General features: G+C 43.2%; 2 protein-coding genes across 3 annotated transcripts in view; both read left to right on the plus strand.

The window, feature by feature from the left end:
- LOC142786809 (disintegrin and metalloproteinase domain-containing protein 10 homolog) overlaps positions 1 to 25,895 on the plus strand; it is a 209,325-nt gene that overhangs the window by 155,408 nt on the left and 28,022 nt on the right. The gene's annotated exons all lie outside the window — the stretch shown is intronic.
- LOC119184932 (disintegrin and metalloproteinase domain-containing protein 10) overlaps positions 13,969 to 25,895 on the plus strand; it is a 29,660-nt gene continuing 17,733 nt past the window's right edge. Inside the window, exons 1-6 of the mRNA XM_075884416.1 lie at positions 13,969 to 14,663; positions 15,366 to 15,441; positions 17,974 to 18,291; positions 20,389 to 20,557; positions 21,845 to 22,040; positions 23,862 to 24,049. Coding sequence (XP_075740531.1) covers positions 14,348 to 14,663; positions 15,366 to 15,441; positions 17,974 to 18,291; positions 20,389 to 20,557; positions 21,845 to 22,040; positions 23,862 to 24,049 — 1,263 coding nt within the window. The 5' untranslated portion in view covers positions 13,969 to 14,347. The remainder of the gene's footprint in view (positions 14,664 to 15,365; positions 15,442 to 17,973; positions 18,292 to 20,388; positions 20,558 to 21,844; positions 22,041 to 23,861; positions 24,050 to 25,895) is intronic.

A 25,895-nucleotide genomic window follows, 5' to 3' on the forward strand; every position in this document is an offset into this window, starting at 1 on the left:
CTCCGGGCCAGAGGCCTGCCCTCTGGTCAGCCTCTGTTCCCCCTCAAGATCTTCCTCTGGAGTTGTTTCTCCGCAATGGAACCCGTAGCGTTCCTGTCGCTTTGGTGCCGACCACCGGTGGGTTCATCCGCATGAAAAACCCCAAGACAATCCAAACGGAACTTCGTGCGATCACTCCCCACTCTCTACTGATAACAGAGGTACGTCAGTTTGGACGCGGGGGGATACTATGCTGCTCATCAGACAAGGCCTGCATCCAAGACCTTCTGAAGTGCACTACTTTTGCATCACATCCGGTGAGCTCTTTTATCCCACCTCATCTAGCTTGCTGCAAAGGATTGGTTCGGGGGGTAGACGCAAGTCTAAGCCCAGCAGAAGTCTTGGACATCTTTTCCCCAGCAGGTGTTATTTCTGTTTACCGCTGTACCAAACAGGAAAACCAACAGAAAGTTCCCACTGAAACTGTAATTGCCACATTCGCTGGAACAGATCGCCCTTCGGAGATCAAGGCATGGCCGCTTATTCATAAGGTCGAAGCTTTGGCTCCCCGTCCGCTGCAATGTGCTAAATGTTGGCGCTTTGGACACAGTACTAAAGGTTGTCGATCGGAGACTCGATGCCGCATATGCGGAGCCATATACGGGGCTGGTCATATTACTGCTGAGTGTCAATCACACAATAAGACATGCTGTTTGTGCAAGGCTAATCACGCCGCAGACGATCCTAACTGCCCTGCAAGATCAAAGGAACTTCAGGTGATTGAAATCATTGAAAGGAGACGATGCTCTCGTAGAGAAGCAATTGCAGAAATTCAAAGCAGGAGTCAGGGTTATGCCGGTATAGCAGCTCGTCCACCTCTTTCTATGGATGCATCACTTTCTCAGTCCATTTCTGCTATGGTAGAAAAGGCCGTAGAAAAAGTATTAGAAAAATTTTTACTCAATCTGTCCGACTCACTCAATAGTATTATGGATTCACAGATGTCGGGTACATCTGATCGAATAACTAAGCGTATCCAACCTCCTAGTGCCTCAATAAGTAAACCTGCCGAACATCATTCAGATGTCTCTATCGATAATGAGGCAATGCTTTCCAGTCCTAACACAACTGAGCAGGAAGGTATATCTGATTCAGAATCAACAATTAATCGAGATGTAGATATGGATGCTCGCCTTTTGAAACGCACCAGATCACCCACTAGAAAACTTAATAATTCTTCTCATCCGAAAACAAAAAAGAGTGTGAAGGAACCTAGGACTAAAGCGGACTTTTTAAAAGATAGTATCTTAGATCAAGCAGTTGCTACTGCCTGCTTATCATCATAGGGTACCATAGAGTACTTCAGTGGAACTGCCGTTCAATTCTCTCTGCAACTACAGACTTAATATATCTAATTTCTCAACAATCTCCAGACGTCATAATTTTACAAGAAACTTGGCTGTCTTCTGATCAAAACTTCTATCTAAAAGACTATCAATGCTTTCGACTGGACCGAGACTCACGTGGTGGAGGATTAATGTTTTTCATTTCATCCAAAATTTGCCATAAAGCACACTTAGTTTACTCAGAAATATCACACGATTATGAAGTATTGGTTCTGGAAATTCACTTTCCCGGATGCGCGCCACTATCTATAGTCAACAACTACTTTCCGGCTGGAATACTAGATGAAAGAGCCCTTGACGTGACTGCGAGTTTTTGCAGAAACAGTATGCTATTTGTGGGAGACTTCAATTCCCATCACGTTTCATGGGGATTCCGCACTGATTCATCAGGAAAACGGTTGTGGGACTGGACTAACCGGAATAACCTTATTTGTTGGAACTCCAGAGTTCCGACATTCGTTCGATGTAATTCGAGGTCCGTCTTAGACTTGACATTTGCTAGCTCAAGTGTGACAATATTGTCTTGGACTGTTTTTGATACTGCTACAAGTAGTGATCACTGCCCCCTGATATTTGAAGTCAGCATTCCTTTAGTGACGGTGGATCGCCAGGTGCAAAGTTTTGTAAACTACTCTAAATTTAAAAAGAACTTACAGTCAACGCTGTCTTCCTTGCCCAATATGGAAACAAATATGAAAGCTATGAGCCTTTGTTCCAACCTAAAGTGTACAAATAAAAAATCACAGTTCACTATATCTTCAGCAAAGGGAAAATTCATATCTGCCTGGTGGAATGCGGATTGCGCCAGAGATTATAGACACCGCAATGCTGCATGGAAAAAACTCCTCACCAACCAATGTCCGACTAATTGGAGAAATTATTTATTTGCTAAAGCTACCTTTAGGAGAACAGTTTCATTAGCGAAAGACGATTATGAAGAAAAACGGTACAGCTACTTATCCAAGTGTGGCAACAAGAAAGCTTTATTCAGATTTCTCCGTAATCGTAAAGCTATTACAGCACACGTAAATATTGACTCAGTTATTTTTTCTCCAACTGATTTGGAAAATACAATAACGAAAATTGCAATAGAATTGGAGAAGAGATTTACATCACAAATCAAAATAAAGTGTGCAAAACCGTCATTCGAAAATGATTTTATTAAAGTAAGTAGGGATGAACTTGCGCACGTCGTTCGTATTCTGCCAAACACAGGTCCTGGACCAGATGGCGTCACTTCGGAAATGTTAAAAATATTATTCGACATCTCTCCTGAAGACCTCCTTAACGTTGTCAACTATTCACTTGAAAATAGTTGGATACTTCCTGACTGGAGACTTGCAAAAATAATACCGCTTCTTAAAAAACAGGAACTAGGAATGCAGATAGATAACATTAGGCCAATCGCTTTAACATCACACGTAGTTAAGTTAATAGAAAGAATACTTTTCATTAGAGTTACGAAGTTCATAACAGATAATGCGATACTCAGTGCGTGCCAGATTGGATTTAGACCAGGTTACTCTATATGGTGGGCGCATGTTGATTTAGAGGCTCGTATAAAGCTTGCTCGGCACAGACGACAATATGCAGCCCTAGTAACCCTTGATTTAGCCAAGGCATATGACATTGTTGAACATGCTATTCTTATCAATGTCCTAAAAGATCTTACGTTCCCGCAGTACATAACAAATTGGATATACGAATTTTTAAAAGACAGAAAATTTTATTGCTTCCAACGAGGTATTTCCACGCCGAAGTATAGCCAAACGAGAGGTGTTCCTCAAGGCTCTGTTCTATCGCCTGTGCTATTTAACATTTTGTTAAGTTCAATACCACAGAGTGATAAGGTACACGTATATGTATATGCAGATGATATCGCGTTCTTTGCATCTGACAACGATATTTATTCACTACATTCGACTTTACAGTGTTATTTGGCAACATTAGAAACCTGGTTTCAGAAAATTGATATGAACCTGAACGTAACTAAAAGTGTTATAATAATTTTCCGTTGGACGCACCAGTTACTATTTCTCTTCAGTACCATCAAGAAATAATACCCCAGGTTAATTGTATTAAATATCTGGGTGTACTGTACGATCAAAAACTGAGCTGGCGTGACCACATCGAATATATTAAAATTAAGGCTACACGCGCTGTTGGAATGATAAGTAGGCTTGGCCGCCTCCGTTCCGGTCTTCGCAGAGATACGATGATCATGATTTATTGCATGTACGTTCGTCCGATTCTTGAATTTGGATGTGTACTATTCTCTGGTAGACCAGCATACAAAATAAACCCCCTCATTCTCTTAGAGCGGGAAGCCCTACGTAGTTGTTTAGGTGTGCCAAAATTCACAGCTAACAATGTTTTGTATCAAGAAGCTCGGATACCCACCCTTGCTTGCAGATTTAGTATTTTAACAGTAAACACCTATTTAAAATTTTCTGAATCTACTTTGAGAAGGCGACAATTTGTATTCTTTGCCGAGCCTGGTGTCTTTTTCAATGAGCATTGGTCCCGTGTATATAAACCCCAAGTGCTATTTGTTCAAACACTTCTAGATGCTTTAAATGTTAATATATTCGAGATCACACCATCTGTCAAACCAATCGGCCAAGTGCAAATAGAATTTGACGATATCTTTCCCATGAACGCTAAACACTTGCCCTCTAAATATTTGATTGGTTTATTAGAACAACACCTGTCTCAATTAGGTAATAATACAGTAATTGCAACGGATGCATCTATGAGTGGCGAGAAGGCAGGTGTGGGTATTTTTTCTCTCTCATTATTCTGGTCATTTTCATTACGCCTCCCAGATTATACACCAATATTTGAAGCGGAATTAACGGCCGTTATACTAGCTATTCGTAAACTTCCTGTGACTCATTCGACAGCTGTGATAGTGACTGACTCGTATTCTGTGTGTTAATTCTTATCATCGTCGTCGACATCAGCAGTACTAGAGACTTTTAAATCATTATTCCCAGCAAACATCCGTCTAGTGCGAATGATATGGGTGCCAGGCCATCGTAGTATATTTATAAACGAGATGGCTGACAAACTTGCGCGAACATCTCTTGATCTTCCGATTGTGCCAATCATGCCTCCTACAGCTTATGTAACAGCAGCGAGGTTTAGAAAACTTTCCCTTCTTGAAGACTCATCAAAAACCATGATACCGAATCCAGATTTCTCGCACCTGCACTTCACATGGAATAATAAATGGTGTCCCACGCGTAAATTGGAAGTCTTGGTAACAAAATTACGTTGCCGTGTACCACCTCTTAATTTCTACTTAAACAGGTCTGGTCTGGTGCCATCCCCTCTGTGCTCAAGCTGTAACGAACCTGAACATATCGACCATTTTCTCATCACATGTCAAAAAATCAAAGAAAAAACTGCTTCGAAATTTTATTCGGAAAATTAGGAATATCACTTAATACTCCCAATATTTTGTCTTTTGGGGCCATTTCATTGGGACTTAGCGACAGGAACTTCTGCGGGGCTCTCTGCGATTTCATATATAACACAAGAAGATTACATTGCTTTGTCAGCCATCAGCTCTCGAATTTTACTAGTCACACTACCACTTACTATTTAGCTGATACACTGCAATGATTCAACTTGCAGGAGAATTTTATATAACCATTCCACCACAGATATTTAACAAATTCTATTATTTCTCCCCCCCCCTTTTTTCTTTTTTTTTCTTTTTTTAACACTGCGCCAAATTAATTTCACAGTCAAAACACAGTATTCATATTCCCCTAATCTAGAAAATCTATAGGTATTTACTTGCATTAACCACCGGCTTCTTGGCCAATCCCCCTTAGTGGGTGAGAGCCACAAAAAAAAAAAAAAGGAACAAGCAAGCAAGCAAGTGACAGCCCACAAAGCCGAGGCGGCAGGAGAACCTCGACTCGGACTCTGTATTGACACATCCCTCTCCAACTTCAACTGCAATCTCTAATTCAAGATCCCCGCGCCATATACTTACTTCACAGACCCCACAATTGTAATCTTTAAAGAAAAACACACGAAGAGCTTTGTAACCAGTAATGTAATCTTTGTATAGAGTTGCATCGACATGTCAATGATGACATCTTGTGTATATATGTGTATATGAAATCACTATTACAAGAGTATGTCGCGTCTTCATATGATGGTAAAGAACAACTAGTACGGATGATTCACGGGTTCTTCTAATCAGTTTGTTGCTTGCTTGTTTGTACCTATGTTGTGGCTCGTACCCACCAAGTGGCCATTAAACTGGCGGTTAATGTATTGGGTAAAACGAAATTTCAATTTCGGATGAAGAAAAAAATAATTATTCAGTCATCTAGATTCCAGGCAAGCTCCTCCATCATCATTCACCTCAAGAAGATTGTAGGACTTCTTTTCTTAGGTTCTGTGAGAGAGATGTACTCGTAGGAAGAGGCCAAGAGGGTCAACAGATAGCATCTGGTTTTGCTATTCTGCACTCGTTTTCCGAATATTTCACATTTATCACCTCTCTAGTTAGAACTATATGTTTTAACTGGCCCATCCACAATAGCGGATATGAGCCCCCAACACAGGACCAACAAAGAAAAGGTGCAACGTGGGGCATGCGAAGAAGAACAAGATGGCGGCCGCACCTTATGGTAGACTGCTTCTGCTGCTGCTTCTACTGACCTGTTCCCAGGGCTTTGTTGACGGTATGTGGAACGGCAATGCACGATAAGCTCTTTAAAAGACGAAATATCACTCTTTAACTGCGGAGCTACTCTAGAGCTGGGCCTGACGGCAGAAAGGTGTGCGCGTCGCATGTCACACTCTGGTTCCCAGATACGCCCATAGATAACGTAACCGCACACTCAAAACGGGCAAGAGTGGCTACAGCGTAGATATAGGGCCTGAAGTCACTAAAAAGGGGTGAATATAGCAGGGCCTGGCATACGTTATTAACGCGATAGCGTTAAAGAGCTCGTGTCACAAAAACGCCGCCGGTGGCGTCGGCCCCGTTTGTGTTGAGCGAAAAATCGTCTGTGTGTTTGTGACCGAAAAAACAAGTTACCGAGATAGCCGCGGGAGGCCGCTACTTGTCCACGCATAAGCGCTTGATCACACTGAAAAAGCCGCATATTCGCAGAAAAAAAATGCTCAAGGTCACGAGGTGTGGTAGTTTCTATTCCCATGAAAAACCTCAAAAGCATTCAGGAGGAGCTACGCAAGGTGACCGAACACTTCCAACTCATAACCGAGGTGTGACAGTTTGGTCGTGAAGGTATTCTGTGCTGTTCCCCAGATCAGGCCTGCGTATCAGATCTGCTAAAATGCACATCGTTTGCCTCTCTCCCGGTGAGCCATTTTGTTCCTCCTCACTTGAAAGGTTTGGTTCGTGGGGTAGACTTGAGCCTATCTCCACCCGAAATTCTAGAGATGTTTTCTGCAGAAGTCGCAGTGGCAGTTTTTCGCTGTTCACGAAGTGCTGACAAAAATAAGATCCCGACAGAGTCGGTGATAGTTACCTTTGCTGGAACTACTAGACCAACAGTGATCAAATAGTGGCCACTAATATATCGGGTCGAAGCGCTATCTCCTCGTCTACTGCCGTGCCATAAATGCTGGCGTTTTGGGCATTGCATAAAGGGTTGCTGATCAGTAGAGCGGTGTCAAATGTGTGTAGGACAACACAACTCTAAAGAATGCACAACTCAGGAAAGGTCTTGCTGTCTTTGCGGTGGCCCTCACCCATCTGACGATGGCACATGCCCTGCAAGAGCTCAGGAGATCCAAATTACGGAAATAATTGAGCAAAAACGTTATTCAAGACGCGAAGCTCGAATCGCCATCGCAGAGCGCTCTCGTGGGCACGCTGTTGCTGCGATCCGTAATAACCATGTCTTGGACTCGTCACTCTAAGACGTGATAGCCTCGACCGTTGAAAAAACAATGACAAAGCTATTGGAGAACCCTTTTGTGACGCTGACAGAGTCATTTGCTCAAATAGTAAATTCACAAATCGCTCAAATCCTTATGAATGTTAATCATCCACATGCAGCTTCCATGTATGCTTTTTTCAGCTAAAGAGGTGAATACAGGGTCTGTAGAAACAAGTCTTTCTAAACCCAGACACCCGATAACAACACCTGTTGAAGAGTTATTCATCAAGAGTTGGTCCGTCAGACTTCGGCCGTAAAATAATCCCCATTGACCATTTGGATTGGAGCTCTGATTCAGGTTCGCAGGACTCACAAATGGAATTCACCACACACACACACAAAAAAAATGAAACGGTGGGCGTCGCCACGAAAACATGGATCTCCAGTGAGTCCTAAAGGGAAAAGGAAAAAAAAATATCAGAAAGAAATAACTTCAAAGGAGGATTTTTTGAAAGATAGCTTATTGCAGAAGGCAGTGAACGCAGCTGGCATATCCTCATAATAGGTGGATTGAGAATCTTGCAGTGAAATTGCCGGTCATTTTTTTCCGCAACTACTGATTTATTTTGCCTTTGTAATCAGCATTCACCAGATGTTATAGTGTTGAAAGAAACTTGGCTCTTTAAAGTAAAAACCTTTCATCTTAAAAACTACCGAACATTTCGCTTAGACCGCCCCTCTCGAGAAGTTGCACGGTTTAGCAATGTTTATCTTTTCGAAAATTGCGCATCGGGTAAAAGTTACAGGTCAAAATGAATTTAGAAAGTCAAATTTTAACATTATATATCTCTCTTCCGGGACACCTTCCCTTTTCGTTAGTAAACGCTTATTTTCCGTTAGGTGTTCAAAATTCTAGTGTTTTAGATACCGTAATTTCGTCTTGCGGAAAAGACATATTAATTGTAAGAGACTTCAATTCTCATCACACTTCGTGGGGATTCAGAACAGATATGCGTGGAAAGCGCTTGTAGGATTTCGTTGCTAAAAAGAATTTAATATGCATTAAGCAGCGAACCCCCACGTTTGTATGCAATCAGTCTCATTCTGTGATTGATCTGACCCTCTGTAGTCCTTGCCTCTGTATTTCTACATGGTCTATTTTAAACTCGGGTACAAATATATATAGCGATCATTTTCCTATATTGTTTGAGCTTGTATGTCCCGTGACTCTAATAATCAGGCGGCCCACTTCTCACATCAATTTCAATACATTTGAACACACACTACGTGTGACTTTGTTAAAACAAACCGAGGTGAATAGAGAGCAAAATGTTATCAACTTTAAGGACGTTACAAAACAATCTTTAAATAAACCTAAATTCACAGTTCAAGTCTTTAAACAACGTCCTTTGAATCGTTGGTGTAACTCTGATTGTTCACGTCATTACAGGCTAAGAAAAGCAGCGTGGCGAGAACTGCTCTATGATCAGTGCCCTAGAAATTGGAGCGATTACAAATACGTGGCTGCAATTTTTAAGTGAACAGTTGCCGCTGCGAAGGATAACTATGATAGCCAATGCTCCGAGTTCCTTTCAAAGCCTGGCCACAGGAAATCACTTTTCAACTTCCTTAAAGCCCAAAAAGTAATCTTACCATCAACAAACCTCGAATCGATTGTTTCAACGCCAAGTCAGTTGCATACTTTTCTGGAAAATATTGCTCAAGGGCCGGGAAGCCGCTTCACGGCTGCTAACTTTTACCACTCACCATGCCCTGTTAACAGCGATGACTTTGAAGAGGTACAGCGTCGGAAATAGCACAAGTAGTGAAAATATTGCCTGATTCTGCTCCAGGTCCCGATGGTAGAACTGTATCGGTAATAAAAATAATCTATAAAGGATCACCTCAAGATTTGCTTGCAATAGTTAACCACTCCATTAGACATTCGTGGATTCCGCCTGAGTGGAGGATCACGAAAATTATTACTTTATTAAAGAAGCATGGAGCTGGGTTTACTTTGAATAACATTAGGCCTATCTCACTCATATGTAATCTGGTAAAACTAATCGAAAGACTTCTACACATTAGGATAGACAACTGGTTGGACGAAAATGAAATTTTAAGCCCATGCCAAATTGGATTCCGGCATGGCTGCTCCATTTGGTGTGGCTCATGTTGATCTGGAAAGCAGGATACAACTAGCTCGTTCTAAGAAACAGGTTTCCGCCTTAGTAACTTTAGATATTACAAAAGCTTATGACAGTGTGGAACACATTAAACTAATAAATCGGGTTACCAAATTACTTTGTGGCATGGGTTTATTCCTTTCTAAAAGATAGAGAATTCTATTGCTCTCAATCTGGCATGTCGTCTTCAAAGTATAAATAAATTAGAGGTCTCCCCCAAGTTTCGGTACTTTCACCATTATTATTTAATGTTTTATTGTGCACAATTCCAGTACAACATAACGTACAGGTGTATGTATACGCTGACGACATCACATTTTTTGCTACAGCTACAGATATACATATATTATATAAGATACTACAGTTTTATATGAAGGCTCTGGACACATGGTTAGACGACAATAATCTATCATTAAACATTAGGAAAAGTGCAGTCGTAGTTTTTCCTATAAGTCTTTCAGTGCAGATTTCCGTACTTTAAAAACAGGACTTTATCCCGCAGGTGAAATCGATTAAATACTTAGCAGTGACTTATACTGAAAACCTAAATTTGAGTCCGCATATCGAAAATATGGCAGCTAAAGGAGCACATACGCTTGGGATGCTTCGTAGACTTAGCAATAAACGTTGTGGTTTACGTCATGATGTGCTAGTCATGATATATTGTATGTATATTCGCCCAATATTAGAGTTTGGCTGTGTCTTGTTTTTTGGAGCACCCGCATACAAAATTAGACCACTGGTACTACTAGAACGCGAAGCGTTACGTATATGTCTCGGGCTCCCTAAATTTGTGGCAGTTTATATTTTATATAGGAAAGCGCGCTTGCCTTCTCTTCGTGCTAGGTTCCAAATACTAGCAGTCCGCACCTTCCCAAAAATATACGCATCCCAACATAGGAGGTTGCAATATGTTTTCAATATTGAGCCGACGTCCTTTTTTAACCAACAGTGTTTTATAGATTAAGGTGTCCACATGTCATCGCCGTACAGAAGCTCTTGAAAACATTACAAGTTAACCTTCGTGAAGTACGGGTACTAAAAACACCTATTCAAACAATCAAAATAGAATTTGACAATATTTTTCTTAATAATTGCAAAGCTCTTCCCAGTAGATATCTAAATGCCATTTTGAACGACCACCTGGCAAGATTAGACATAAAGATTGTTATAGCTACTGATGCTTCAGTTCGCAAAGAGAAGGCAGGAGTCGGAATTGCATCATCAGTGTTGGATTGGTCTTCTTCGATTCGTTTACCCAATTTTACACCTATTTATCAAGCGGGAATTATTGGAAATTCTCTTAGGATTACAAAAATTACCTCAATCAATAACAGATGCTATTATTCTTTCAATCTGCTTGTCTCAGTGTAGTTCATTAACTGCGCCTTATATGTCCAACGCTTTAAAAGTATTTTACGACCTTGCCCCAAGACATTTACGACTCATTCGCTTGGCGTGGATAGCAGGTCATAAAGGTTTAACCCTCAATGAATATGCAGATGCACTCGCAATGGCCTCACATAATTATCTCATAATTTCTATATTGCCGACGCTAGCATTTATCGCCATGGCACACTTTGAAAAAATTGTCATGTCACATCAGTTTGAAGAATATCGTTTGGCAACATCGGATTTTTCCTATCTTAAGTACCCTTGAAAAAATCGATGGTGCTCCTCTAGAACGGTGGAGATATCAATTACGAGACTAAGATGCCGAGCCCCCCCCCCCCCCCCCCCCCCTGAACTTTTATCTGCGCAGGTCTGGTCTAACACAGTCTCCCCTATATACGCCTCCACTGCAACGAGAGTGAATCCCTTCATCATTTCCTCGTAACATGCAGGTTATATACAAACCAAAGGAAGAGACTGTTAGAAGAACCTCTCCGTAGGTTGGCTCTAAATTTATCTCTTCCGGTGGTCCTTTCCTTTTGAGCAACTGAAAAGGGATTTAGCCACAGGAACGTTTGCGAGGCCGTATGCAACTTTCTAAAACCAACAAAACGATTAGAATGTTAAGCTGAGGCATAAATTCACTTTATTTCAAACCTTATTAGCTTGTTAGTTCTTAGTATTACTCCTATTTATTTTATTTCAAATCTATCGTTTACCAATTGGTTCTTTCTTTGAACATCGTTATCTAAATAACCCGGCTGGTAAAACAACTCCACCTCACAAATGAGGCACCGTCCGTTTCATGGCCAATCCCCTGTGGTGGGTTGCGCCATGACTTTGAGGAACAACCAACCAACCACCCCTCCCTGCTTAGCTTTCAGTGCTTTCGTCGGGAGGAGAGCAGGGATAAGGCAATTGCAGCATGCGACAAACCTTTGTAACGGCACTCGTACTGGACGGATTATTAAAATTTTTGTGGCGTCGAATTTGTGAGGCAATAAGCTCTTCTAATGAATTCATTCCATATTTAATTGAAAACGTGTTCCAAATTCCCTTTAACGCATTTTGTTTGACAGGTGTCACGACGAAAACTAGCCCATTCAGCGATAATAGCGCGCTGCTCCAATCTGTGTGCGTGTTTGTGTGCGTGCGTGCGTGTGTAACAATACATATTAATAAGTATGCACTTAGCGGTTGACGGGTGCACTAGGGGCCGGATTTCGCTATCGCGTTCAACTCCTAAAGGCGACACTTAAGGGTGCTCCAGTTTTTTTCCGTGCATATCAACTCTACAAATACTTTAATCACAGGCACCCACACAAAATCACAAAAAAAAAACAAAGAGAATCACAAAAAATCGAAAGGAAAAGGCTGGAAAATAGTAGCTCAGCTGTTTCTGTAGATTTCGCACTTTGTAGAACTAAGATTAGTTTTTTTTATATAGCCCTGACATTTAAGTGCGGCGCCATTCACGTCGGAACCATCGTTTGTCACGGCCTCATTCTGATATACTGTGAGCTTTACTAAACAAAGCACGCATGGTTCGTTTCTTGTGACCGACAGTAGTTTTACATTTAATTCAAAGATACAGATATTAGAAGTTCTTATTGCTGCTTATATAGGCAATACGCTGGTCTGGTAAAGTTCCATAGGAATGAGGTCGGTGCAGGTGTTATCTAAGGAAAGCATAATTTCTCCAGCGGACATTATTGGTGCATGCAATTGTACTTTATCTATATGATTTACATGATATTAAGGCAACGTTAAAAACGAACAGGAATGTTAACTTGGTGCTTGACAGTTACATCACTGTTTTACGCATGGTTAGTAACTGTGCGTATATAAAAAGTACGGGAACAAGAACTCACAAAATGATTATTATAGCCTGTGTTTTATGAAGTTGCATGTCAAACCTATGTTTTAATGAAAATGATAAGGAGAACACAATTTAGAAACGGAATAACAGCAAGAAAAAGAAAGATAAACAAAGTGCAGGTAATTATTTAAGCAGAACGATTCAGCGATGTGGAGAAATTAAGATGATGTGCGATGAGGCAGAGGTCGACTTTAATTGCTCCATTTAGCATTACAGCGCGACATGGCTTAATCGTTGCTTGAATTTCGGTCACGTCGACGCGCGGACGTTTAGCTGCTCCAGCGGTATCTTTCATTAGGAAATTCAATTTTTTTTCTGTGGTGGTAAATACCGCATCATGTATTCTGATGTTGCACGTCCAACCGTTAGCAAGAGTTCACAAAGCCGCTGTGAGCGGGGCTGTAATTACCCGGCTAAGGCACGACAGAGACGGGAGCTTAGTCTAATGCATCTAGAGACCCTTTTTTATTTTTATTTGAAAATTTAGGACAATATACGCCTTGCCTTAGCTGATGGAGGTCGAAGAACTATGCAGTCGCATTGTAGTTTGAAGAGTGTGTTACGTAAAACAGAAATTATGATGTTTTCCGGAAATTAAGAAAGTAAAAAAAAAACTAACAAAGTGAAAAAATGCAGGACACTTGCATGGTCACTTGTATGCGGATCAATAAATACATTGCCCGAAAAGATAAATAAGATGGCTTGTACAAGTGAGTTGTCTTAGGCGTATGAATGAGGCACCATGCGAGTTTGTCTGGAATACAGTATTGGTATCGGTCTGTTTCAATCTGTAATCTAAAGCAAAAAAATATATGCTACGCTGCCAGAAATACTATATACGGGGGTTATCTTTGTGTGCCGTTTGACTCCCTTTCGAAGCTGCCTTGTACTTCCGGATTGACGAAACTCTGAAAGAACTTTATGCCTTTCTTCGAGGCTCATACATGACAGTGCTACACATGACACACCATTATTTTTGGGGGCCACATAACCCCTAAAAGCCATATAATTTAGGCTCCGAAAGCGATAACACTTAAAAAAACATAGACGGGGGAAGGGGGGTGGAATCGTTGAATCCTATAAAGGGAAATGCTCCCACTTTGTTTTCGTTCCTTTTTTTTTGCTTGTAATGATTGGACGACCAACTCCTTACGCAATTCGCATTGTGTGACGCCTGGTTGTTCCTTTACTGTTCCAAAGCGCTTTATTATTCATACTAACGCAATTCCTGTCCCGTGCCCCGCCGCTGTGGTCTAGTGGCTAAGGTACTCGGCTGCTGACCCGCAGGGCGCGGGTTCGAATCCCGGCTGCGGCGGCTGCATTTCCGATGGAGGCGGAAATGTTGTAGGCCCGTGTGCTCAGATTTGGGTGCACGTTAAAGAACCCCAGGTGGTCTAAATTTCCGGAGCCCTCCACTACGGCGTCTCTCATAATCATATAGTGGTTTTGGGACGTTAAAACCCCACATATCAATTCCTGTCCCGAAATCAAGCCCGCCCAAGGAAAGTTTGCAATGGCGTGGCTCTGTGGTAGAATAGTAGGCAGGCACGCGGCGGAGCCGGGTTCGAATCTTGCTGCGTCCATGGTGTTTTTATTCGCGAAGTTTTTTTCTTATTTCTTGCAATAGTGGTTATGGACACCAGCGGCGACGGGCATACGGCGCCGCACGTGACTCTTGTGATCTTTCGCTGTAAAAAGAATCAGACCGAAGTGAGGTTGATAAGCGCGGACTTGTGTGCATTTGCAGCGCGTCGCCTGAACCGTTACGTGCGCCACTTCGAGCCCCTGTCGTACGAGCCTCGGCGGGTGCACAGGGAACACGTTCGCGTCAGGAGATCCCTGGGTGGCAGCAGCTCGCAGCACGGCATCGTTTACTTCCGCTTCCAAGGATTCGGCAGGCAAGGAGATACAACGAAACGCGAAGACCCTCACCCCCGTATTCACAAACGCCCCTCGACTCGACTTTCACCCTTCACTTGAGAGAGTTGAGCACTGCGCCGCTGCGCGGCTGAAAGTGGCGCTACGCTACTCAAGAATCGCCGCAGATTATCCCTGATATGCAGTGACTTTCCCTGCCTAGAGACGGCGCTCCCATCGGCCTTCTCAAGTGAAGGTGAAGCGTTGAGTGGAGGGACGTTCTAGAATACGGGGGTCAGTAAACGGTATATTCAAGGGTGCCTTGAAGGGCCAGTTGGGGTATGTTATACATCAGCGCGAAAACAGCGGGGAAGGAGTTGCATGTTACAGCTCAGGACCGTGGCTTCCTTTATTCTTTATTCTTTATTCAATGATTACCCCGCTTAGCCCGAAGGCGCTGCAGCAGGGGGGTTACAATGTCGAGAAAAACACATCTTCAATAATACAGCACACTTGTTCATTTGATAAGTGATTCCATTTTCTAATGGAACGAACAAAAAACGAATTAGCATACAAATTAGATCTGGTACGGTACTCTAAAATCTTGAAACAATGATCATTTCGCGAACAGCCAAGCAAGCACTTCGCCAAGATAGCACTTCTGACCTAACATGATGTTTTTGCTTGTAACGCATGTTTGATTGGAACGTATGCTTCATGAAAATAAACATGAAATTAATCCAGTGTTGTTTGTTAATGTACATTCGTCTAAATTTTCTGTTCGTTTGAAAAGCCTCCGGCCCTCCTCAATTTGCTGTGAAGCCCGTCGCTGTGTCAACTCCCTGCAACTTGGCCTTTCGCCAAAAAAGGTTGCCGAGTCCTGTGCTAGATAACAAATTTTAGATTGCATCGAGAAGCACTGTAAAATAAATAGTTATGGTGGGAAAAGCCAAATAGTAAATGAAAAAACTTGGCCGCGATGTTCAGTTCTGATGCTGAAGGAGTTGCAACATTGCATTTATGTCAGTATGGTAAATTCATTACTGGCTGCTCATGCCAATCAATGATGATGTGTAATTTTTTGTCGGTTGTACAAAATGCTCGGGAAGAAAGCGTCAATTACGGCACAGTGCAGTCTAATTAAAATTGTTGAGGTTGAACGTCTCAAAACCGCCATATGATTACGAGAGACGCCGTAGTGGAGGCCATAGGAATTTTCGACCACCTGGTGTTCTTTAACGTGCACCCAAATCTGAGCACACGGGCCTGAAGCATTTTCGCCTCCATCGATAATGTGGCCGCCGCAGCCGGGATTCAATCCCGTGACCTGCGGGTTAGCAGCCGAGTACCTTAGCCACCAAACCACTGTGGCGAGGCAAGTGCAATACTGTCTGAAAGCACTAAGTGATAATATTTGCATCATTGACGAGTGTTTCGAAGAAAGACGTCAATTTCTACGTATTTGTTTTGCATATGTGAGCGGATTCACTTGAAGCTGGTGCGTATAAAGACCGTCACTAGAGCTTAAAGATAAGAACAATAATTTTGATTGTTTAGCTGTTCTTTAACACGAAAATGTTTTATGCCGGGGTGCCCCATGACTCCGCGGACGTACTTCCGCCACGGAAGTGACGTTCAAAAATATATTTCGTTAAAAATACGCCTTGAAATTTGTTGCTGTTGCTGAAACAGTGCACAATAAATGTTCTGTAAATACACGTTCAACTTTCGTGTTATACCGTCTTATATATAGGAGCATCAGCCACATTTTGTTTTTACATACCATGAATGTGAAGAAGTGGCTGTGTCAATAATCCTTAAAAAAATGTCACGGGTTTGATTCCAGGAAGCGTATTCTTCTTTCGAACACAATCTACTGATAAATAAATGAAGGAAGGCAATTTGGAGGGCTTGACTCTTTGTTTTTACCGAAAATTAACAAAAAACAGCGGGCCATGACGTCAAGAAAGGTGTATGGCACGTTAATTGTACTGATTTTTCATCTGAGTCGACTGTTGTCCCGCCTGAAAGCTTTCCCCACACAACGTCCTTTATCCCTGCTTCCGACATGGGAGCGATTGGAAGCTTATCCAACTCGCGCGGTTTTGCAGTTGCCTCCGTTATCAGCCCATGTTTGACCAAGTGACCATGTCATGTAATGACACAGCGACGGCACGACGATGTCACGATGAGGTCACAAATGTCGGTACGTGTGACATTATGACGACGTCATAGTGTGATGCCATCACGCGATGACATTTTGCATCACTCGTGTCGATGCCTCCGTCCATGGTTTATTGACTGATATGTAGGGTTTAACGTCCCAAAACCACCACATAATTATGAGAGACTGAAGCTGAGGCCAGATGCGTCCGCCTTTCACAAGGACCTCTTGGTCGAGACTTCGAGCCGTGGTCGAGTGAAGCCGGACATAGGTCACATCTACAGCGGCGAACTGATTGGTATAAAAACCCAACCGCGGTCTTTATCTCTCGCAAGTACCGTTTCACTGGTTGTCATGCGGCTGACAACTACGCAAGCTAAACGCACACTTTCTCCTTTTTTATTCCGTTGACTTAGATTACAACATCTAAGATACAAATTTTGCTAATTGAATATTGTGCTCGTAAGCTTGCCTTGAATAATGCACTTACGCGTTTTGCATTTACTTTAATTGTAGAGAAAAATTGACATGCATGTAGGTTTGCGCAAGATTTCCCAGTAGAAGGGGGTGAAGGCTGACAGCAGTTCATCTTCATACACGCCCTCCTATGCCAATTCCGGTATATAGGATATACCACAAGGGGGGTGACTGTACGAGAGCATCAAGATGTGTAGTTCTATAGTCAGAAACAGCCCAAGTGCGTTTATTTATTTATTTTATTATTTATTTATTTATTTGTGTATTTATATATTTAGTTATTTCCGAACCCTCCGGCCCCGAGGCGCCATAGAGGAAAGTGGGTTAGATTTTTAACACAACATACTTAAAAATAGCAAAAACTTGGGGGCTTATATGAATACGATAAAGGAAACCAATAAACAGCGCACAGTAAAAGAACAAAAAAAAATAGAGTTGTTTAAGAATGCAAACCGTTGGTGTACTACAACAAGGAATCGACGCACTTGGTTAGCAAAACTAGAATTCGCGTTTAATAAACTTCACCGACAGGAAAAAATTCACATATTGCGAAGGGGTCAACACCACGACGTATAGATTCACTTGGCTCAAAATTTTCTCCCAATGGCTTTGCCTGATCATGTGGCTCATCATTACCGTAATGTACACGTCACACTACAATCGAACGTGAAAAACATGTAATCATGTTGGTTTCCTTGTGTATTGGATGCAATCTTTAGACTTACAACGGAAGCTACGGAGATAGGTGACACGCCTTCAGTTCTCTCCTTGGATTTGCAGGCGATCCCTCCAGTCGGGTATACGGTGGCCTTCACGACGGCGTCTTCGAAGGTTCCATCCAGTCCCGCTGGGGTCGCTTCTACGTCGAAGGGGCGCACAAGTTCTTCGCACGGCGCACGCCCTTCCACTCCGTGATGTACGCCGCCAAAGACGCCAGAATGCCCGACGCAGGATGGTGCGGCGTCAACAGCGAGACCTCGCGTTGGATGCAGGAGCTTGCGGCTTCTACCGAGCTAGCCGAAAGGCCGTCATCACGGGTACAAGATATATGTGCTATGGAACATCCTTATTCATTCGCGCATTAATTTTTGAGTATAGGAGAAGTGTTTTACAAGTTAAAGTACTTGGTACTCTACTATGGGAGGGCATAAAGCCGTCCTGACACGCCTGAACGAAGAAAAGTTAAGTAATTTGGTTGTTCAGCCAAATTGTTTAACTATTTTGAATACTTAAACTATGGGAGAGCAGTAAGCAGTTACTTCAAAGATAAATTACCGTTCGCTATTGGCCCGGACAGCGCAGGCGTGACTTGGTCGACTGAATATGTCCACGAAACACGCAGACATAACTGGTCTCCCTCAGTCTTTTCATGAAGCGACACATGCGGTCATCATCTGTTGAAACAAAAGAGTGGAACAAAAGCCCTACACTTCGGAATAAGCATTCAGATCAGATTTTATTCATTCAGCTAATCAGTGTCGATGCTTCTCGAGTCCTCCAGAAATCAGCCATGGAAACAGCTTCCTTCCTAGTGGCCCCGTTAGGAGTAACTATGGCAGTTTACAACTTTAGAAAGTCTGCTGAAAACTTGCCAGTTGCTGACAGTTACGTCAACAACTCTTGGCACCGCAGCAGATCTGTTACATAAGAAGATTAACTATAATCGGTTACAACTTTAGACGTACGTGGTGTTTCCTGCTTAAGAGCGGATGCACACAAGCCTGCACTAATGAAGTGCGTTCTCCAGACTCACGTCGCGAGCCAGGCGGCCGCTGATTTCACCATCAGAGAGCATTGCCGAGTGCACCAGTGAGACGATCTTTTTTGTTTAGTCAGAGATGATCTGCGGACTTTTCAACTTGTATCCACGGTGACCATTGAAGTCATGGTAACAATGGAAATCACCACAACCAATACTTTAGGATGCTGTATCACGGCCAGATTGGAAACGAGTGCGAGCGCGCCTTTCCTTCGATGCGGTGACGTCACGGACTTCGCTTACATTACCAGCTATAGCAGTCGCTGTGTGACAACTGTGTTTTAAGAATTCTTGCGCTGGTTACTGCTGCAGTAGACTTCAAATACATTTTGTACCAACGTGAGTTAGAGTGAATGTAATTACCTGCTGCCATGCTATATAGTGCACAGCAGTTACTTTTAGAAGCGCACTCTGTGTGAAGTTTCACATACTAAACGAGGATATTAGAATTTAGTATTGCGGAAACTCGCGAGGTGGCGGAATGGTTATGAAAGGGATGAATGACAGCCACCCGTTTGTGAAGCCGCAAGGAAATCCATTCGGATTTCTTCGAAAGGAACGCCACTGACTGGTTCAAGATAAATTCGTCCAGGCCCTGGAATTGAACTCACAACAATGCCTTTCCGGGACGGTCGGTGTAGCTGACCCGACTGAGGCTTGAATCGGCAGCCATGTTTTGGTTCTTGAACACACCTTCGCTCCCATCCGTATCCTTGTGAAGTGTGCGACGCTTTCGCTTTCAATGATCAGGCGATTAACTCGAGATCTGTTATTCATGAAGTACAATACTTGAGGGCAAGGTGAAAAACAAAAGAAACAAACAAACAACAAACAAACAAACAAACAAACAAACAAACAAAGGGGATACAAGGGTGGAAAGATGTGTGGTGATAAACAGCAAACAAGAAGCATATGCTATATATTCGAATGAGATTGTGGATGTTTGTGCCAGCGTAACGCACTAAGGCGGAAGCCTTTCATATCTCATACTCGCGTCCGTCCGTTCGGGCTCTGGAACGGAGTCTGCTTTAGCCTCTCCCTCTCACACTCTCAGCAATCACGTGATGACACAGCGGCGCATAGCAACATCTGTGACCTCTATACTCCTTACATATGAGAGAGTCTAAGGGGTAGAGGCCACAACTGTAGTGGTGCAACTATTGCCGTGTGCCGCTATGCCATCACATGATTGCTGAGAGAGAGTAAAAAAAAATCCCGCATATTCAGTTGAATGGCCATATGCTTTCGCTTTGAACGAAATGTCCTCCAATTTTCGGAAGCACTGTCGATCGCATGATGTCTTTCCCACGTCCAGGAAACGCAGCGCAGCTCCAGGAGTGAGCATTGGACGAATAGGAAACCTTTAGAAGAACACGAATCTGAGGAGTTGCACCCCGACACGGTAAACATTGGCAGCGTGGCCAGCCTTGTGAAGGACAGCGCGCCGACATTGCGAGTTTGCGGCCTGCACATCGCCATCGACCATCTGCTGTACAAGAAGTACCTGGAACTGGACGGCGACGATGTGCGCACGCGCGAGCGCATCTCCACGCTGATCGCGGGTCACGTGGCTCGCGCTTCTGAGGTATACCGACGCACGGACTTCCACGGCATTCACGACATCAGTTTTGTCGTGCACAAAGTCCAGGTACCGCGCCCTCTGTATGCGTCTATGTACCACCTTGAAGGGGCCCGGCCAGACTTTTCCAATTATTCATCAAATGCGTGCATTAAAAGAACTTATTGTTTCACGAATTGAGAGCGGCAAAAAAAAAATCGAAATCGGTCAAGACAAGAGGATCTACAGGGATTTGCCGCACGCTTGAAGTGCTTTTTCTCAACGTGATAGCAAGATCGCTGAAAGATATACGCAGGGGAGGGGGGGGGGGATGACACATGGCCAGAACTACGCTCGTTCGTTAGCGTGCGTCGTGATCTTAATCACTTTCACATTTTTTATTTTTTTACTTCGATACCACTGCCGAGTCACGTGCAGACATACCTCGGTGGTCGCGCTGTTGCTTAAAGCGCAAGATGCTTAAAGCAGCCTATGGCCGTGGGCTTTGAGTTTGAAGCATCGTTTTTTGAGAGAAAAGGAAGCGATTTCTAGCTTACATTGATAAAAATGGTAAATTTCAGGCTGCGTGCTGCGCTATACTGTTTGGCTCACGTTTTCCCTATACCTATGCTTACCTATATAGACTAGATCAACAGCTTTTCCCGATCATGCTGAAAAAGTGTTGCAGGGCTTTTCTCTCAAAGAAGTGGCTGCGTAAGACGACATCACTCAAAAGAATGCTTTCATGTTATAAATATATTCTTATAACGCCGCAGCGCACTTTTAATTCAATGAACCGTTTCAGTGCATTGCATTGGTAGAACATGCACTGTCGTATGATTAGATCTCGGTCACATGATTAGATCTCAACTAAGTTATATTCAGGCTGCACAAGCGAAAAAAGGAGGACACCCTATGGCTTACGCACTAGTTCAACTGACAAGGCATGGTACAGTTGACAAATGTAAACAACAACAACAACTACAAAAAATGTGCAATAGCGAAAAAATGGACAAATGAGAAAATTTATTTTTCTGATAGTGACTTCATGTGACTTGACAAGGACGTAGAAAGAATGTCCTTGTCCATTTTCTTTCTGCGTCCTTCTCTATAGCCCCGCTATCTATAATTAATGTTGTGGCATACGAGTAATTACCATGTTATGCGAACATACCAAAAACCACAAAAGCATCAACTAGCCAAACAGAGATTTGCCACCTCCTCAGCAAGTCTGCAAGCTTATCCCTTTGTCCCATTGGTAAATATTCATGGGTATGCGGTTACTGGTCAGCACCACTAAAATGGCCGCAATGACTACCGCAGATCAACGATAGCAATAGCTGTGCGAACAAGGCCACCGATTTCTGTCAGGAGAACATGGACGCGGCCCTGCTGCTGCTCACCACAGCGCGGACCGCCAACTACGACGACTACTGCCTGGCGTTCACGTGGACCTATCGAGACTTCGCCAATGGCGTCCTCGGTCTTGCCTACGTGGCAAATGCGACCGGTCAGTCCCGGTCCTTCTGCGCCATTACAACGAAAGGAATTGTGTTTAAAGGGACAGCAAAGTAAAACAATTACTAGTTACGACTGATAAATTATACTCTAGTGTCATTGAAGTCACTACCATAAGCTTATTAACAGATGAGAAAATTACTATTGAAAGTATCACTGTTAAACTTTTGCCGAGATCTCCGATGGTGACGCCAAGAGTTTTGAAGTGTTTCTTCACGCTTTGGCCACACTGACTAAGAAGATTCCCGAAACTTTGTATGTTAAGCCGGTGCCTGTATAGTATAAAGGAGGCGGTGGCTCTCTCCGAGATCAATGTACTTAACGTTTACTGATAAGGAAATACGTATGCCCTATTATACAAAATGTGAAAATTTATAACGTCAGGGCAACTGGCGCGGAAACATGAAGATTGCGTCGTTACCCGCTTTTTCTTCTCGCGAGTTTTTCCGCGTCCAGCGTGGAGTTTTCGGTATCGTGAGGCAGTAATTCGCCAATTGTTGAAAAATCATGTCTTTCTCTGCAGTGTTCCTTCAAGGGTGTAAACATTCAGGAAAAACTGCGGTTTAGTTTCATGTCCATTATTATAGAAAACAGAGCGCAAAGCTATACACCAGAAAGAAATATGTTGTGAAACAACATGAAATATACATAAAAGAATGCTCACAAGGAAGAGTACGCGGATTCATGCAAACACATACCGTTTAATCATAGGCAGAATTACCAACTAAATTGCAGAAAACAAGAGACAATGCGTATGAGGCAAGATTGAAATTCGTGATTACACGTGCGCAGCCAAAGAACGCTTTCTCTTCACTGCGTACACTAATGGAGGGATAACTAACGCTTCTTTTCATTAGCGTTGGTATCACACGCTAGACCAACAACGAGTTCTACTGACGTCTATATGCATATGTGCAAACCAACAGCAACAAAGTAATGGCATTTCAAGAAATAATAAAAGAAGCATGCTACTTGAGGAAAATTTTGATCATTTTGTATAGCATTTATTCAGTTACAAAATTAGAAGCGTAAGGACAGAATTTACTCAGAGTATATCAGAAGCAACACATGTATGTAACCGCTGTGAGAAACGTCGGCTGCTCGTCCCATAGCTGAAATAATCCCTTCTATTATTAGTATATCTCTCTGGAGGCACTAATAAGGAGAATCCGAGAGCGGTCACCTGACCTTTATATTCTGTTTATTTTCAGGCCCCAAATACACTGAGGGAGCGGTGAAACTCACGCAACACCATTAAATTTGTAGTTTTCAAAGCTTGCGACTTCTTCTCACCTGCAGACTCTGGCATCTCGAACCTTTACAGGGACAGCGGAGAGTGGAACATGCGCTGCACGTAATAATAAATACAGCTAAACAAATGCATGATGAGCAAGCTTCCTTTGATGACATTTTATGCTAGGTCAATGCCAACAACCAGAAGGGGACAGTGCGTTACTTGCTTGTTTGTGTGGATCATAATCTTTGCTGCAAACTTTACTGGGGCACTAGTTAAGAGGCGTGCATAGATTGAGCTTAGCAGAACAAGACATAGACGATGCGTTTATATCATGTACGTGTCACAGAGTTAACTCTGTACGCGTTTTCATGCACTTGAGAATACAGCTGGAACGATATTATTGAACAGTCTTGAGAAAATTGGACCTTGCTGTCTTCACAGAGGTTTTTTTCCCCCACAATCTGTCGTAGCGTTAAAGGTATACTAATTAAGTAGTGTACGAAACGCGAAAATCGTGTTATGCAGCTGCGGTACGTGGTGACCTCAACTGTGAAGTTAGTGCACTCTCTTCCACAGCCAGCACCATGGGCGTGTGCGACAAGAACCGACTAGTGCCGAGGGACAAGTCGGGTACAAAGTTCGGGCTGTCCAAGCTCAGCCTCAACACGGGCATCATCACGTTCCTCAACTACGGCAACCACGTGGCACGCGTAGTGAGCGAAACCGCCTTCTGCCACGAGATGGGACACAATTTCGGATCACCCGTGAGTGCGCCGCATTGAATGGCGAGGGATATTCATGTTTCACGCATGGCAAAGAGTTGATGATTGTCACCGCCTTTTTCCCCTGACAATATAAACGCAGCGTGTGCGTAGGGTACGTGCTTTTATTTGACACCTGTTCTGATGATTATCAACACTTTGCTTTTACGTTTCACTTTGATTTAGTTGACATCCGCGTTTTCGAGTATCTTTGAACTAAACCCAGGCGTGCGCACGGTATAGGTGGTCGTGAACGTCCATCACAGTGCGCCGCTCCCCCTACCACGTTGGTCGAGTCCAAAAGACAACTTCTCTCGTAAATAATATATATTAGAAAACAAAATGAAAATAAAACGATGGCGTGCTTCTCGCAGCGGCTTGCCGTTGGACCCTGATGACTTTCCGGGAGTAAACGTTGGAGTAAGCAGTTCTTGGCATGCGTAATCGGATGTCTTTGGCCGTCATTATGGCCAGAACTCTGCGTGGCCATAATCCGAATTTTTTAAGTAGTCACGGGGCACGTTAAACTCCGTGAAAGCATGGGGCAAACTTTTCGCCTTCCTGCGTGCGGGAAAAAAAGTGTAGCGCCGCTACCCCCCCCCCTCCCCCGCACTTCTAATATATATGCTGAAAGCTCTGTCTTCTGTCATTATTACTGCATCCCCTTTCTTAGATATTTGATTGTTTTTGTCTCAAGCTGTGCTCGAAAGCAATCGCACACAAAAAAAGTTCAATAAAATGGAACGAAATGTTCCGCTTGGTTAAAATCTGCAACTTTTCACGGATGGGGAATGGAATTGTGCACACACTAGCTGTGGCGCTGTGTGAGCGCCGTTCAGCATGCTGTCTTTGGGCTAACGGGTCAATTAGTGCTGTATCTTACGTGCGTCTGACCAGCAACGTGCCCAAATGCCAATGCTCACTTTTGTTGAGATTCACGTAGTGCAAGAATCAATCTTGCGTAGTACTATATACAAGCGTTTTTGCTAAGTATGTTACGCAGCACTGGCAATTACCACGATGCTCCACTCAATAGTGAGAGATGGCGCATTACTGTACAGTATAGCATGGTGCATATTGCTATAGAAGGCAGCTACACACCACGCATTATGCTTTACTATACTGAGTCAAGCACGATATGTAACATCCAGCAGATGCAGCAGTAGAGTACGGCTGTCCTTTCGAAGCTCTATACCAAAGCATTTAGATCATCAAACACTCACAAACCACTCGCGCTACAACACACGCCTCGGTCAGCCGAAAAAGCTGACGTTCGACGACCAATGCGCCCTGCAACTCTCCAAATGCAAAGGCAAGCTCGCTACGTTTTGCCTCGTTCATGCCAGTGGTGGCGTACTGTCTTCAAAACATTGACCTACAAAAAACTGCACAGATTTCCTTATTTATTCGCTCATTAGAACAATTCTAATACGAAAGTCCCTTCTTTTTCACTCACCGATCTCATAGCTTTCTGCGCGTAACGTACTTTTGCACCACCCCCCGGATCCCAGGAACTGCAAATTTTCTGTATATCCCCTGGTATTGTACTGCCTTTGTGATTGGCCTACCTCTGACCAACCGGTGATGTCATGTGAAGACGTCATCATGCGACGTGACGTTATGTGGTGCCATTGGGATGTTACGATGAGCTCCCAAATTTTCGCGATCTCTGATGTTATGACGACGTCACACGGTGATGTCGCCACCTTTCTTTTTGCATTACTTGTGTTGACGCCGATGATGCAGGGTGCCGACGGCCACTTTTCGCCTTTGAGACATCTAAGAGCTCCACCTTAATAGCTGTTTGAGTCGCAGAACACGTATGGAGCGATCTTCGTTCGTTGCCGAA

This window comes from Rhipicephalus microplus, unplaced genomic scaffold (genome assembly GCF_043290135.1).
Source record: "Rhipicephalus microplus isolate Deutch F79 unplaced genomic scaffold, USDA_Rmic scaffold_32, whole genome shotgun sequence".
NCBI lineage: Eukaryota > Metazoa > Arthropoda > Arachnida > Ixodida > Ixodidae > Rhipicephalus > Rhipicephalus microplus.